The 17,182-nt window shown below is 41.2% G+C and overlaps 1 protein-coding gene across 1 annotated transcript in view; it reads left to right on the top strand.

Moving 5' to 3' along the window:
* The first annotated feature begins 6,175 nt into the window (after window positions 1–6,175).
* The window catches only part of LOC128705044 (golgin subfamily A member 1-like), a 152,703-nt gene continuing 141,696 nt past the window's right edge, over window positions 6,176–17,182 (top strand). The window contains exons 1-2 of the mRNA XM_053800296.2: window positions 6,176–6,297; window positions 6,565–6,761. Coding sequence (XP_053656271.2) covers window positions 6,295–6,297; window positions 6,565–6,761 — 200 coding nt within the window. The 5' untranslated portion in view covers window positions 6,176–6,294. The remainder of the gene's footprint in view (window positions 6,298–6,564; window positions 6,762–17,182) is intronic.

Below are 17,182 nucleotides of genomic sequence, written 5' to 3'. Positions count from 1 at the left end.
TCCTCTTATATGGCAGGTTAGGTTCCAGGCTACTGTAGGGTTCCTCTTATATGGCAGGTTAGGTTCCAGGCCACTGTAGGGTTCCTCTTATATGGCAGGTTAGGTTCCAGGCTACTGTAGGGTTACTCTTATATGGCAGGTTAGGTTCCAGGCCACTGTAGGGTTCCTCTTATATGGCAGGTTAGGTTCCAGACCACTGTAGGGTTCCTCTTATATGGCAGGTTAGGCTCCAGTCTACTGCAGGGTTCCTCTTATATGGCAGGTTAGGTTCCAGGCTACTGTAGGGTTCCTCTTATATGGCAAGTTAGGTTCCAGGCTACTGTAGGGTTCCTCTTATATAGCAGGTTAGGTTCCAGGCTACTGTATGGCTCCTCTTATATGGCAGGTTAGGCTCCAGGCTACTGTAGAGTTCCTCTTATATGGCAGGTTAGGCTCCAGGCTACTGTAGGGTTCCTCTTATATGGCAGGTTAGGTTCCAGGCCACTGTAGGATTCCTCTTATATGGCAGGTTAGGTTCCAGGCCACTGTAGGGTTCCTCTTATATGGAAGGTTAGGTTCCAGGCTACTGTAGGGTTCCTCTTATATGGCAGGTTAGGTTCCAGGCCACTGTAGGGTTTCTCTTATATGGCAGGTTAGGTTGCAGGCTACTGTAGGGTTCCTCTTATGTGGCAGGTTAGGTTCCAGGCCACTGTAGGGTTCCTCTTATATGGCAGGTTAGGTTACAGGCTACTGTAGGGTTCCTCTTATATGGCAGTTTAGGTTCCAGGCTACTGTAGGGTTCCTCTTATATGGCAGGTTAGGTTCCACGCCACTGTAGGGTTCCTCTTATATGGCAGGGTAGGTTCCAGGCTATGGTAGGGTTACTCTTATATGGCATGTTAGGTTCCAGGCCACTGTAGGGTTCCTCTTATATGGCAGGTTAGGTTCCAGGCCACTGTAGGGTTCCTCTTATATGGCAGTTTAGCCTCCAGGCTACTGCAGGGTTCATTTTATATGGCAGGTTAGGTTCCAGGCTACTGTAGGGTTCCTCTTATATGGCAGGTTAGGTTACAGGCTACTGTAGGGTTCCTCTTATATTAGGTTCCAGGCTACTGCAGGGTTCATTTTATATGGCAGGTTAGGTTCCAGGCTACTGTAGGGTTCCTCTTATATGGCAGGTTAGGTTACAGGCTACTGTAGGGTTCCTCTTATATGGCAGTTTAGGTTCCAGGCTACTGTAGGGTTCCTCTTATATGGCAGGTTAGGTTCCAGGCTACTGTAGGGTTCCTCTTATATGGCAGGTTAGGTTCCAGGCCACTGTAGGGTTCCTCTTATATGGCAGGTTAGGTTCCAGGCTACTGTAGGGTTACTCTTATTTTTCAGGTTAGGTTCCAGGCCACTGTAGGGTTCCTCTTATATGGCAGGTTAGGTTTCAGGCGACTATAGGGTTCCTCTTATATGGCAGGTTAGGTTCCAGGCTACTGTATGGCTCCTCTTATATTGCAGGTTTGGCTCCAGGCTACTGTAGGGTTCCTCTTATATGGCAAGTTAGGTTCCAGGCTACTGTAGGGTTCCTCTTATATAGCAGGTTAGGTTCCAGCCTACTGTATGGCTCCTCTTATATGGCAGGTTAGGCTCCAGGCTACTGTAGGGTTCCTCTTATTTTTCAGGTTAGGTTCCAGGTCACTGTAGGGTTTCTCTTATATGGCAGGTTAGGTTCCAGGCTACTGTAGGGTTCCTCTTGTATTTCAGGTTAGGTTCCAGGCCACTGTAGGGTTCCTCTTATATGGCAGGTTAGGTTTCAGGCGACTATAGGGTTCCTTTTATATGGCAGGTTAAGTTCCAGGCTACTGTATGGCTCCTCTTATATGGCAGGTTTGACTCCAGGCTACTGTAGGGTTCCTCTTATATGGCAGGTTATTTTCCAGTCTACTGTAGGGCTCCTCTTATTTGGCAGGTTATTTTCCAGACTACTGTAGGGTTCCTCTTATATGGCAGTTTAGGTTCCAGGCTACTGTAGGGTTCTTCTTATATGGCAGGTTAGGTTCCAGGCTACTGTAGGGTTCCTCTTATATGGCAGGTTAGGTTCCAGGCCTCTGTAGGGTTCCTCTTATATGGCAGGTTAGGTTCCAGGCTACTGTAGGGTTACTCTTATATGGCAGTTTAGGTTCCAGGCTACTGTAGGGTTCCTCTTATATGGCAGGTTAGATTCCAGGCTACTGTAGGGCTCCTCTTATATTGCAGGTTAGGCTCCAGTCTACTGCAGGGTTCCTCTTATATGGCAGGTTAGGTTCCAGGCTACTGTAGGGTTCCTCTTATATGGCAAGTTAGGTTCCAGGCTACTGTAGGGTTCCTCTTATATAGCAGGTTAGGTTCCAGGCTACTGTATGGCTCCTCTTATATGGCAGGTTAGGCTCCAGGCTACTGTAGGGTTCCTCTTATATGGCAGGTTAGGCTCCAGGCTACTGTAGGGTTCCTCTTATATGGCAGGTTAGGTTCCAGGCTACTGTAGGGTTCCTCTTATATGGCAGGTTAGGTTCCAGGCCACTGTAGGGTTCCTCTTATATGGCAGGTTAGGTTCCAGGCCACTGTAGGGTTCCTCTTATATGGCAGGTTAGGTTCCAGGCTACTGTAGGGTTCCTCTTATATGGCAGGTTAGGTTCCAGGCCACTGTAGGGTTCCTCTTATATGGCAGGTTAGGTTCCAGGCCACTGTAGGGTTCCTCTTATATGGCAGGTTAGGTTCCAGGCTACTGTAGGGTTCCTCTTATATGGCAGGTTAGGTTCCAGGCCACTGTAGGGTTCCTCTTATATGGCAGGTTAGGTTCCAGGCTACTGTAGGGTTCCTCTTATATTGCAGGTTAGGTTCCAGGCTACTGCAGGGTTCCTCTTATATCGCAGGTTAGGTTCCAGGCTACTGTAGGGGTCCTCTTGTATGGCAAGTTAGGTTCCAGCCTACTGTATGGCTCCTCTTATATGGCAGGTTAGGATCCTGGCCACTGCAGGGTTCCTCTTATATGGCAGGTTAGGTTCCAGGCCACTGTAAGGTTCCTCTTATATGGCAGGTTAGGTTCCAGGCCACTGTAAGGTTCCTCTTATATGGCAGGTTTGGCTCCAGGCTACTGCAGGGTTCCTCAGGTTAAGTTCCAGGCTACTGTAGGGTTCATATGGCAGGTTAGGTTCCAGACTACTGTAGGGTTCCTCTTTTATGGCAGGTTAGGTTTCAGGCTACTGTAGGGTTCCTCTTATATGGCAGGTTAGGTTCCAGGCGACTGTAGGGGTCCTCTTATATGGCAGGTTAGGTTCCAGGCTACTGTAGGGATCCTCTTATATGGCAGGTTAGGTTCCAGGCTACTGTAGGTGTCCTCTTATATGGCAGGTTAGGCTCCAGGCTACTGTAGGGTTCCTCTTATATGGCAGGTTAGGTTCCAGGCCACTGTAGGATTCCTGTTATGTGGCAGGTTAGGTTCCAGGCTACTGTAGCGTTCCTCTTATATGGCAGGTTAGGTTCCAGGCTACTGTAGGGTTCCTCTTATATGGCAGGTTAGGTTCCAGGCCACTGTTGGGTTCCTCTTATATGACAGGTTAGGTTCCAGGCCAATGTAGGGTTCCTCTTATATGACAGGTTAGGTTCCAGTCTACTGTAGGGTTCCTCTTATATGGCAGGTTAGGTTCCAGGCTACTGTAGGGTTCTTCTTATATGGCAGGTTAGGTTCCAGGCTACTGTAGGGTTCCTCTTATATGGCAGGTTAGGTTCCAGGCCACTGTAGGGTTCCTCTTATATGGCAGGTTAGGTTCCAGGCTACTGTAGGGTTCCTCTTATATGGCAGGTTAGGCTCCAGGCTACTGTAGGGTTCCTCTTATATGGCAGGTTAGGTTCCAGGCCACTGTAGGGTTCCTCTTATATGGCAGGTTAGGTTCCAGGCCACTGTAGGGTTCCTCTTATATGGCAGGTTAGGTTCCAGGCTACTGTAGGGTTCCTCTTATATGGCAGGTTAGGTTCCAGGCCTCTGTAGGGTTCCTCTTATATGGCAGGTTAGGTTCCAGGCTAGTGTAGGGTTCCTCTTATATGGCAGGTTAGGTTCCAGGCCACTGTAGGATTCCTCTTATATGGCAGGTTAGGTTCCAGGCCACTGTAGGGTTCCTCTTATATGGCAGGTTAGGTTCCAGGCTACTGTAGGGTTCCCCTTATATGGCAGGTTAGGTTCCAGGCCACTGTAGGGTTCCTCTTATATGGCAGGTTAGGTTCCAGGCTACTGTAGGGTTCCTCATATATGGCAGGTTAGGTTCCAGGCCACTGTAGGGTTCCTCTTATATGGCAGCTTAGGTTACAGGCTACTGTAGGGTTCCTCTTATATGGCAGGTTAGGCTCCAGGCTACTGTAGGGTTCCTCTTATATGGCAGGTTAGGTTCCAGGCCACTGTAGGGTTCCTCTTATATGGCAGGTTAGGTTCCAGGCCACTGTAGGTTTCCTCTTATATGGCAGGTTAAGTTCCAGGCTACTGTAGGGTTCCTCTTGTATGGCAGGTTAGGTTCCAAACCACTGTAGGGTTCCTCTTATATGGCAGGTTAGGTTCCAGGCCACTGTAGGGTTCCTCTTATATGGCAGGTTAGGCTCCAGGCTACTGCAGGGTTCCTCTTATATGGCAGGTTAGGTTTCAGGCGACTGTAGGGTTCCTCTTATATGGCAGGTTAGGTTCCAGAAATTCATTCCAGAAGACTGTTCGAGTGCCGATACGGAACGAATTTGTTCCCCTAAGGAATAATGTAAATTAGATTACTCCGTTTCAGACCCCCAAAAATACCTTTACAAAAGCACTTACAAAAATACACTTACATAATTATTCGAGTTGGGAGCTGAAGCATTTCCTGCAAATTAGGTCAATTTTGTACCAGGATGCAACCCACACCAGTCTACTAACACCCAGGTACCTATTTTACTGCTACATGAACATGGACAACAGGTGTCTTAAGGAAACATCCAAATGTTTTCACCCATACTGGAGATTGAACCACAGACACTGACTGTGTGAGCTGAGTGCACTAGCGACCCAGCTAAAGGACACCTCATATATTTAATCTGCTTACATATTCATTTGTTACACATTCATTGAATCAGTTTTATTGTATATATTGCATTATATATATTGTATTTTTTTTCTCAATACACTGGCCATATCCCACTAAGGCAGGGTGACCCAAAAAGAAAAACAAAAGTTTCTCTTTTGTTTTATTTTATATACTTATATATAATGTTTATTGCATGCAAGATTTCAGGTAGGTCTTGCTACTTCTACTTACATTAAGGTCACACTACATATACATGTACAGGCATATATATATATATATATATATATATATATATATATATATATATATATATATATATATATATATATATATATATATATATATATATATATATATATATATGCAATAAGATCACAGTAAACAGGTGATTTTAAAATATGCAAAACAACCACACTGAAAGAATAGAGAAATTCCAAGCGCTTTCGTGACTACTCACATTATCAAGGAACTATCCTAGTTCCTTGATAATGTGAGTAGTCACGAAAGCGCTTGGAATTTCTCTATTCTTTCAGAGTGGTTGTTTTGCATATATATATATATATATATATATATATATATATATATATATATATATATATATATATATATATATATATATACACACACACACACACACACACACACACACACACACAGATCCTTCTGGGTTTTCTTCTATTTTTCTTCCTAGTTGTTGTTCTTGCTTATTTCCAATTGTCTCCATGGGGAAGTGGAACAGAATTCTTCCTCCATAAGTGATGCGTGTCATAAGAGTCGACTAAAATGCCGGGAGCAAGGGGCTGGTAACCCCTTCTCCTGTATATATTATTAAATGTAAAAGGAGAAACTTTTGTTTTGTTGTTTTTGGGCCACCCTGCCTCAGTGGGATGCAGCCGGTGCGTTGAAAGAAATATAATGTTTATTGCCCTTTTATGCTTAAATTTGCTTGGAAAGCTCTACATAACTATGGGTTTTTTACATACATTATCAAGTGTCACACATTTATGTACAGACAGTGTATCATGGGGAAACAGATTTTGAATTTCAGTTCCACCTTCAGTACTATGACTACAAGAGTTACTGTTATTAGTAGTATAAGTAGTATGCCTTTTATTATTGGTTTATTATTATTATATTAATATTATCATCATTGTTGTCAGTGCTGGAGGGTCGGGTGTGCGAGGTGCAGGAGAATTTCGACCAGTTGGAAGGCCTCAATGCGCAGGAAATTGCAAAAATAAAACACATGGTCAGTGTAATTTTTTTTTTATTTTTTTTTTGTGAGATATTGTGAGAATTTTATTAATTTTTGTGGCAATAAAAGTGTAGAATGAAGTGCTTTGCATGTATATTGTAAAGCAGCGGTGTGGGTGGAAGACTTTGGGACTGATCACCTTCAGTGATTGAAGGACTGATCACCTCCATCAGTAACTGAGGGACTGATCACCACCATCAGTGACTGAGGGACTGACCACCACCTGTCAAGACTGAGGGACTGACCATCTATTCTCTGCAGTTACTGAACACCAACAGTGAGCTGGAACAGTCACAGGCACGCCTGAAGGAGACAACAGCAGCGCTTACCAGCGCTGAGTCACGGCTGGCCTGGGCATCATCGCTGGAACAGCGCGTCGCTGCACTCAGCGATGAGAAGACAGAGTTAGAGACCCAGGTAGCCGGACTCTCTAAAAAACTCGATGTTGCTAATGCTAGGTGAGTCCTTTTATAATTATCACCTTTAATAATAACAAATAAACAGCACTGCTGAAGGCCTATTGGCCCATGCTAGAGGGGTCTAACTCTCACCCACTCTTGTACTTGTCTAAGCTATTTATAAAGCTACACAAGGTTTTAGCTTCAGTGATGCTACCTGGCAGTTTATTCCACTCATTCACAATTCTGTTACCAAATCGCTGCTTTCCTATATCCTTTCTAAATCTAAATTTTTCCAACTTGAACCATTGCTAAGAGTTCAGTCTTGGTCATATCTTTTTAGCATTTATATCTCCCATGTTTATTACCATTTATGCACTTCAACCATAGCCTCCCTAATTCTGTACCTTTCTAGAGAGAGCAGATTCAGAGCCCTCAGTCTATCCTTGTAGGATACAGTGCTCTCGGTCTCTCCTTGTAGGAAATGTTTCTGATACATGGGATCAACTTGGTCATCCTTTTCTGTATGTTTTCCAGCACATATCCATTCTATAATATGGAGACCAGAATTGTGTAGCATTTATGTCCATTCTGTAATACTGTGACCAGAACTGTGCAGCATATATGTTATTTATTCTTCTTTCAACAAACTGGCCGTATCCCACCGAGGCAGGGTGACCCAAAAAGAAAAAATGTTTCTCTTTTTAACTTCGGTAATGTATGCTACTAGCCCCTTGCTTCCGGCATGTTAGTCACCTCTTGCGACACACATGGCTTACAGAGGAAGAATTCTGTTCCACTTCCCCATGTAGATAAGAGGAAATAAACAAGAACAAGAACTAGTAAGAAAATAGAAAGGCCAGAGGGGTGAGTATATATATCCATGTACATGGATGTGTAGTGTGACCTAAGTGTAAGTAGAAGAAACAAGACGTACCTGAAATCTTGCATGTTTGTGAGACAGAAAAAAGACACCAGCAATCCTACCATCATGTACCATCGTTTTACACTCACTTGGCAGGACGGTAAACATATTGACGCTAAACATATTTCTAGACAGACAGAGGGCAAATTTCTAGGTCTCTACCTTGACTGCAGCCTCAAATTTCAGACACACATACAACAAATTTCCAAGAAAGTCTCCAAAACAGTAGGCATCCTTTCAGAGATATGGTACTATGTACCCCAATCAGCTCTTCTAGCTTTGTACCACTCTCTCGTCTACCCATACCTCACCTATGGTATTTGTGCATGGGGCTCAACCACAGCAAATCACCTTAAGTCTTTAATAATCCAACAAAAAGCTGCAGTGCGATTGATTACTAACTCCTGCATTAAACAACACACTCCACGTGAAGAAAATAAATGGTATAAAATACCGACACAATGGAAACATATTAAGTGTGGATATTTTGCATATTAAGCAAGTTAAGACTCTTGAAAAGAGGTGGAGTGTAAACAAACACACATGCAGTTTTATGTGATCCTTTATTGACAACATTTTGCCCACACAGTGGGCTTTTTCAAGCCACAAACAGATCTGTTTGTGGCTTGAAAAAGCCCACTGTGTGGTTGAAACGTTGTCAATAAAGGATCACATAAAACTGCGTATGTGTTTGTTTACACTCCACCTCTTTTCAAGAGTCTTAACTTGCTTAATATGCAAAATATCCACACTTAATATTGTCCCTGCTGCATACACAGGACACTATACTCAAATATAAACCCTCCTCTCAAACTACTACTTGATAACTATAACAGAACACACAACCATAATATGAGACAAAGATCACTCTTCGATATCCCTCATGTTCATCTCTCCCTATACAAAAATGCTATGCACGTAAAAGGCCCAAAGATCTGGAATTCTTTGCCAGAACACACTAAAGGACCCCTGTCTGCAAATCAGTTTAACCCTTTGTCTGTTTCAGTCGTATATATACGTCTTAAGAGCCACCGTGTTTGACGTATATATACTCATAAATTCTAGCGGCTTCAAATCAAGCAGGAGAAAGCTGGTAGGCCAACATGTGAAATAATGGGTGTGTGTGGTCAGTGTGCACCATATAAAAAAATCCTGCAGCACGCAGTGCATAATGAGAAAAAAAAACTCCGACCATTTTTTTTAATTAAAATGCCGACTTCGTGATCTGTTTTTTAGTATTCATGGTTGTATTCTCGTTTTCTTGGTCTCATTGGATAGAATGGAAAACATGTTATAGAAATAGAGGTGATTTTGATTGCATTTACTATGAAAAGAACCTTGAAATGGAGCTCAAAGTAGGGGAAATCTTTGATTTTTGCCATTGTTCAAAAGTAAACAAATGATATCATTTTCATATAAATGTCCAAGTACCATTCTAATATGCAGTCATGAATGGGTTGACATTATATATACAATTATTACAATGTTATGCAGCAGTTACTGCATAACAGTAAATCTTCTACTTTTTGTTTGAATAAAAATTCAAAATAGAAAGCAAGAGTAATATCAGAGGGGCCTGGAGACATGACTGATGAACAAAGAAAATGTTATTTTAGAGCCAGAAATGTCTGGATTGTTCATTCTGGACCCTATTTTGAAATTGTCATATTTTTTTAATTTTCGTGAAATTTTCCAAATTGCAAATTTCTGACCACGTTACTGGGTAGTTGAAATCGGTAAATGGGCAGTTTCTTGTACTCAATCGATAGAAAAAAATGGAGTTCTAAAGAAATAGCTATGAGTTTGGTTGACTGGAACAATGGAATTAGCCGAAAGTGGGCGAAATCGCCGATTCTTAAATATCGCCGAGGTCACTAATTTTGCGAGAGCGTAATTCCTTCAGTTTTCCATCAAATTTTGTTCTTTTGGTGTCATTACAATCGGTAAAAGATTCTCTGTCATTTCATAAGATTTTTTTTTTTTTTTTTTTTTTTAAATTTTGCAACACCATGAGACACCTCAGGATTTGGGGTTGCGACAGTCAAAGGGTTAAGGCACTACTAAGAAATCGCTCGTCACCCAAAATTAACCAGACAATCCGTACCTAATCACCAGAGGCGTTGCTAGGGTTGGTGTCACCCAGGGCGGCATCTTTGGTGTCACTCCCATGAAATCCAAGGGCGGGGGGGTGGGGGGGAAGTAAATTCCAGTTACATCATTACTGCATGACCAGTGACAAATGTTTAACAATGAGAACGCTTAAGAGCCATGAACTGAACAGGAGAATACTTCTCAACTTTATTAACGAAAAAATAAATAATCGTAGTAATATTGAGGAAACACAAACTCAAATATCACTTTGAGTACAGCTAACACATCTTACATTTATTATTCTTCAACAATGCCAAAAAAAAAAAAACTTGAAAAATAAGGAAAACATTGCAATATCAGAGAAACACTAGTTCCGATCTGACCTTGAGTACAGGTAACATCTCAGTGAATCAGATCATAAATTTCCTTGCCTTCAATCCTGCAGAATCATCAATCACTTCATCAAAATCAATGCTGTCAACTGACCCATTTTCTGTGGATAACATTGGTATGTCAGAGATTCTGGATCGACTCATTGTGGACCGTAAATAGTTTTTAATTAGCTGCAACTTGGAGAAACTCATTTCACAAGAAGCCACAGAAACACATAGTAAGGAACAACCTCAGGCAGAGTGTCAGAGTTAGAAGAAATTCAATGAAATCCTATTCAACTATGAATGTTAGTACATCCAGTGCAGTCCAGCGCTTAATTTTTTCAAGATCAACATCATCAGCTTGCAGTTGTCTCCTTAGTCTTGGTATTTCAAGCATGAGCTCATTCTTGCATATTTCATTATAGAAGACTGTGAGTCTTGAAGCCATCGCCTCCAGTTCTTCTTCAGTAGCTTGTACAAGATTCTTTGTTTGAATGACCACAAACATGGCTGCCACATCCTTGGTTGCTTTTGACCGTATCTCAAGTTCATTATGAAAACGATCAATGCGCTCCAACATCGCCCTCTTGTTTTCTACTGGTAGAGTGAGTCTGGAATCTCTTGCCTGCTCCCCTGCCATCCTTTTCTTTAACCTGATTCTTCTCTCTGTTGGAATTCCCACATTTCAAAAGTGCCTGTTGTATTGAATTTTCCACTATGCCATCTCACCCTTCATACAAAAATAATCGCAGTGCCTCTAGCTTCACCACCACTTTATCAAGGGTTAAATCCTTAGTCTGCAAGTACTGCTGTGCAAGCTGAACCTCCCGAAGTATGTCACCCCAGAAATACAGATAACACAGAAATGTGAAATTGCTCACAGCAAGGAGAAGACCTTGTGCTGCTCCTCTTGTATCCAAATTTTCCCGTGGATTGCAAAGAGCTTCAATCGCTGCCACAAATTTCTCAAAAGATTCCGCTACTGGTTTCACTGCATTGTAATGAGAACTCCGTCTTGTTGTTGATAATCTATTCAAAGAGACTGCAGTATGGTCCATTAATACATCCCATCGATGGGTGGAGGAGGCAAAGAATGTATACGCTGACTCAAGACCGCCAAAATATTTTACACATGATGAATTCTCGGCAGAAGAATGCTGACCACACAAGTTCAATGAATGGTCCACACAACCACTGAAAATTGCCTTTTTGTTCTTTTCTTTAAGAATGGCTTGTACACCTCCATGTACCCCAGCCATGGTGGCAGCATTGTCATATCCCTGAACACGGCACAGCATGAAGTCCAGTCCATCACTTTCCAGCTTTTTCAGGATATCAGAACTGATATCAGCAGCTTTTTTGCCCTTCAAAGGAAAAAAACAAGAAAAACTTCCTTCACTTGAACTCTTCCATCCTCCATTTGCACGTACCTGATAACTGACATTTGGTCAGTGTGTGTGTCACATCTGGTGCACTGTCAAACATAACACTGTAGTATACAGCTCTCTTGATATCAATAACAAGTTTCTCTTTGACTCGATTTGCCAGAACACTTAAAAACTCATTTTGAGTTGATGGTGAGAGATACGAAACTGATGACCTGTGTCCACTTGAGCTGCACTTCAGTCTCATTAGGATCATACTTAGCTATTAATTCAATCATCTCAAGAAACTTTCCTCTATTTGATGAGAATTCGTCCTCCCTGTGGCCGCGAATTGCTAAGTTCTGTTTAGCCAGAAACAGTGTAATGTCGAGCAACCTGTACAATATTTCCTTCCACCTTTTCTTCTGGATTTCCATTTAAACAATTATTTCTGCATCTATGATTTTGTTAACCCTTAAACCGGTTGCCATGGTTTTCCAATTCTCGAGGCAATGTAGGTGTTCATCAGAAGTTTCATGATTGTGCACTTTTGGGTTCAGCTTCCACCATATTTGAAACCCAGTCACAAACTTTGATGTTATACTTGTAACACTAGAGGTAAACAATCTACATGTAGCAGTAACAGTACAATTTCCCACTGACTGCCGAGTATCCCATCCATGATCGCAAAACTTTCTCACCATTCTGCATCTGTTTGTAGAACCATTCTTCAGAAAGTTGACGCTCATCTCCTTTTGCATTTTTTCTCTTTGTAACATGAAAAGGGCCATCCTGGTTCTGATAAACATAACTACCTCTTTTGACGATTTCAATCCTGGAATGGTCTGGAACTGGAATTTTCCAAGAAGAAACGTCACACATCGATGCTAACTCTCACAGACTCTCATTCCCTTCATTCCTCTCACTTATATTATCACTGTCGGATTCAGAATCGCCATCAGTGTTATCAGTAAGATCATGACTAAAATCATTTGATAAACTCAGGCCATTATCGGGTTTCTTGAGATACTGAACCATAGACTCAGCCATTTTTCACATTAGCTGAACTTTTTCATTTTTTTGCCTTCCTTTGTTGACATCCACGAGTCCTCTTCAATTTATGCATTCCATGAGGCATGATATTATATCAGTGATCTGAAAAAAGAATGTCAGGTTCACCGTTTTGGTTCTACTGAATATTCGGTAATTTTTAATGGTGCCAATTCTATTATCCTACTGAGGATGAAATGAAGTTAGGAAACGAAATAAGTGGGTTAAGTTAAGATGAAATTAAGACTAACTATTAATAACTGTTGTTTCATGATTGCACTAATTTTTTCAATAGAACCTAATTTGGATATTTAACTCAGACTCTAACCAGGATGAGAGCAAAGCAGAAAAAATTAAGCCTGCTTTCCAATGAATTGGAAAAAATAATCATAATGGTCATTATGGATGTAATACTAATGTGTACCATATTATTTGGTAAGCCTCCTGGCCCTATAGGCTTTACTCCACAAGGATTGGTAGCAATAATGCATAGTTAAAATGGATATCAATAAATAACAAAAAAGTACAATACCATGGCTGGAGCAATACACAAATAACCCGCACACAGGAGAGAGGAGCTTACGACGACGTTTCAGTCTGACTTAGACCATTTACAAAGTCACACTAACAAAAAGCAGAGGAGGAAGCAGTATATACAGTGGTATATATCCGTTCCTGAGAGCTCATCGTAAGCCGAAATTATCGTAAGGCGAATTAATTTTCCCCATAAGAAATAATGGAAATCAAATTAATCCGTGCAAGACACCCCAAAGTATGAAAAAAAAAAAATTTTTACCACATGAAATATTAATTTTAATACACACAAACTGAAGAAGACATGCACAATTACTACTCTACTAAGAATAGAATACATGACACTTACCTTTATTGAAGATCTGGTGATGATTGATGGGATGGGAGGAGGGGAGTGTGTGGAAGTTATTGTTTAAAAGGGAAATCCCCTTCCATTAGGACTTGAGATAGCAAGTCCTTTTCCGGGGTTACTTCCCTTCTTCTTTTAATGCCTTTAGGACCAGCTTGAGAGTCACTGGACCTCTGTCGCACAACAAATCTGTCCATAGAGCACTGTATCTCCTGTTCCTTTAAGACTTTCCTAAAATGGGCCATAACATTGTCATTGTACAGGTTGCCAACACGGCTTAGAGTAGCTGTGTCAGGGTGATTTTCATCTGTAAAAGTTTGCAGTTCAACCCACTTTGCACTCATTTCCTTAATATCTCTTTTCAATTCCATACTAATTCTTGCCCTTTTTACCACAGGGATGGCACTAGAAGCTTTCTTGGGGTCCATGGTGACTTATTTTGCAGTTACAAGCACTAAAAACACTGGGATAATGTGAAATGTACTGAATGTATGCGCAGATGCGACCGCACTGGCTGGCTTGTAAACACTGGCGCTGAGGCCACATGTGGGACGCGTCCGGGACGAATCACATAAGGCGAGTTTTTCATCGTGAGGCGAGGCAAAATTTTTGCGTTCAAATGCTTCGTATGGCAGAGTTAACGTAAGGTGATGTCTTCATAAGGCGGGGGTCCACTGTATAGGCCAACAGACAGGGATGGGACAAGAGAGGTAGTAGGAAAGGAGGAAGAGAGGTAGTCATAGAGGTAGTAGTAGTATAGTGGAGTGAGTCAAATACTAAGAAAGAGGAGCACTGCAAGGGAGCTAGGGGCCCACAAAAGGTAGGAACGAAAGCACAGAGGGAGTGGGGGAAATAATAATGGACCAAATATCCAAGGCAGAAGAAAGAAAACCCAAAGGAGAAAGAGGAAAGGAGAAGGGGGAAAAGAGAATCAGGTTAACCCTTTCAGGGTTTCGGCCGTACTAGTACGGCTTACGCCCCAGGGTTTTTGACATACTAGTATGCCTAAATTCTAGCGCTCTCAAATCTAGTGAGAGCTGGTAGGCCTACATATGAAAGAATGGGTCAATGTGGTCAGTGTGCGCAGTATAAAAAAGACCCTGCAGCACACCGTGCGTAATGAGAAAAAAAATTTGACCGTGTTGTTGGATTAAAACAGCAAATTTCCACTGTATTTTTGTATACTATTTATTGCTGTATTCTAGTTTTCTTGGTCTCATTTTATAGAATGGAAGACATATTACAGAAATTGAGATGATTTTGACTGGTTTTACAAAGAAAAGTACCTTAAAATTGAGCTCAAATTAGCAGAAATGTTCGATTTTTACCAAAGTTGAAAAGTAAACAAATCATGCCAAGCGTCCAATACACATCAACTGGTGAGTCTAATATTCTTTCACAAGTGCGCTGATATTATTTATACTATTTCTACACTAATGCAGCAGTCTGCATAACAGTAAATCTTCTATTTTTTGTAAGAATAAAAATTCTAAGTGGAAAGCCAAAGAAATATAAGATGGGCCTGGGGATGTGACTAATGAACAGAGAACTTGTTATTTTAATGCCAGGAATGTCTTTCTTGTTTATTCTGGACCCTATTCAGAAATTGGCATCTTTTGAAATTTGTGTGAAATTGGCAAAATTGCTAAATTCTGACCTCTGTATTGGATAGTTGAAATCGGTAAATGGGTGGTTTCTTGTACTCATTCGATAGAAAAAATGGAGTTCTAGCAAAATAGTTCTGATTTTTGTCGACTTGTACACTGGAATTGTCCGAAAATAGGGCTCAAAGTGGGTAAAATCGCAGATGCGTAAACATCGTCGGGACCGCTAACTTTGTGAGAGCATAATTCCGTAAGTTTTCCATCAAATTTCATACTTTTGGTGTCATTATGATCGGGAAAAGATTCTCTATCTTTTCATAAGATTTTTTTTTTTTTTTTTTTTTTTGGGGGGGGGGGGCCTGGCATAATAAGCCGCTCTTGCCTAACTTTTATTTATTTATTTATTATTAATTTGGACATGATGCATAGATGTACAAAGAAATACAGTGGTTAAGTGTAACATGCCAAAAGCCCCTTGTATGCAGAGCATTCTGGGCAGGCTTAAAGTTAATTTAAGATTAACTAAGCAATGATATATTCAGTGGTAAAAATTATAGTGAAGAAATAACAATTAAACACAAATGATTATTTCAAAGACAGGTTATATGGTCATTTGCTGAGTTGCTGGGCATTCAATAGAATGGAGTATTCTGTTAGGTAATGTAATTAAAAACAAAGTTTGATAGGGTCACAGGTAAAACATTTATGAAATACAGTTATTCAGTATTTATTCAGTTGTGGGTGAGTAAGTGATTTTTAAGAAGAGACTTGAATTTATAAACAGACAGTGTTTCTTTCATATTCACAGGTAATGAATTACAGATTTTTGGGCCTTTTATGTGCATCGAGTTTTTGAATAGTGTGAGATGGACACGAGGAACATCAAAGAGTGATCTGTGCCTTGTGTTATGGTCATGTGTTCTGTTGAGGTTGGTAAGAAGATGTTTGAGGGGAGGGTTTATATCTGAGTTAAGTGTTCTGCAAGGTGCGTAAATGGTGTACATACACCAGCTCATTTGTACATTATGGTCTTCTTATGAAAGAAGTGATCTAATGCAGTTTGCTTCACAAACTCTGTTTTCTCTTGTACTAACACATCTGAAGGAGGAAAGAATGGGAAGACATTTTCATAGCTGGAGCAAGAATACCCTCAAGCGCCATCCTTCCCCACCACCACATATGTAATAACATACATATTTTATTCATTCTAGAGTGTATATCAGTTTTTTATGTTATTTATATTATTATGTCATGTTAGATGAATTGTGATAGATAAATAAGCTGTAGAGTTGATAATAGCGTCATATTGAAGTACTATTTTGTTATGCCTCCTGACAGCAGGAACGGATTAATTGGATTTACATTAATATTTCTTTTGGGAAATATTTCTTCGGCTTTAGGACGTTTCAACTTTAGTCCTAGCTCCTGGAACAGATTAAGGACGAAACTTGGGGTTCCACTGTATGTTGATAAGTGAAGAGAGACTGTATACTGGTTCATATACTGGTTTTTGGGAAGCACAATGAGTTCGCCAACACTGAGCACTGAAACACCCCCAAAACATGAGCGAGTCTGGGTGCTTGGTGGTCCCACAGGTGTAGCCTGGGTCTAGTGGGTCACTACCTCTGGGCCGGTACACATCCCCCACAGTTACAGGTGATGGTGAAGGTTGCTTCATCACTCCAAAGTACTTAAGACCACTGTTGAGGAGTCCAGTGGCTTGGAGAGGATCGGTGGTTTCTTAACCGGGTGGTGACTACTGGAGCCCAGTTCTGACACACGTCTGTTAACAGTTCTTACAGACACCTCTGAGAGAAGATGTGGGTTCTTTTCTTTCAATTCTCTAGCAGTTATCTTAGGTGTACTCTCTAACTGCTTCTTTAGCACAGTTAAGGTACGAACAGATGTCTTCTTCAAGGGGCCAGGTTGAGGTTTAGCAGATGGTAACTCGAAACCACCACCAGCTTTGAAACGCTGGACCCAGTGCCTCACTTAATTTTCACACACTCCAACATTCTCCACTATTTCTTTCGTCTGGTGCCCAGCTTTGTGAAGCCCTATGATTTGGGCTATAGTTTCAGGTGTTAAAGACTTCCTTTTACCCATAATCAAACATGTATAGCCCCAAAACCAAAAGAAACACTGGACAAAAGATGGGGCAGATGAGAGACAAAAGTACAACACTTCCTC

The sequence above is a fragment of the Cherax quadricarinatus genome, chromosome 49 (genome assembly GCF_038502225.1).
Source record: "Cherax quadricarinatus isolate ZL_2023a chromosome 49, ASM3850222v1, whole genome shotgun sequence".
Taxonomy (NCBI): domain Eukaryota; kingdom Metazoa; phylum Arthropoda; class Malacostraca; order Decapoda; family Parastacidae; genus Cherax; species Cherax quadricarinatus.
The sequence above is the reverse complement of the archived record's forward strand: the minus strand, read 5'-3'. Positions and strand labels throughout refer to the sequence as shown.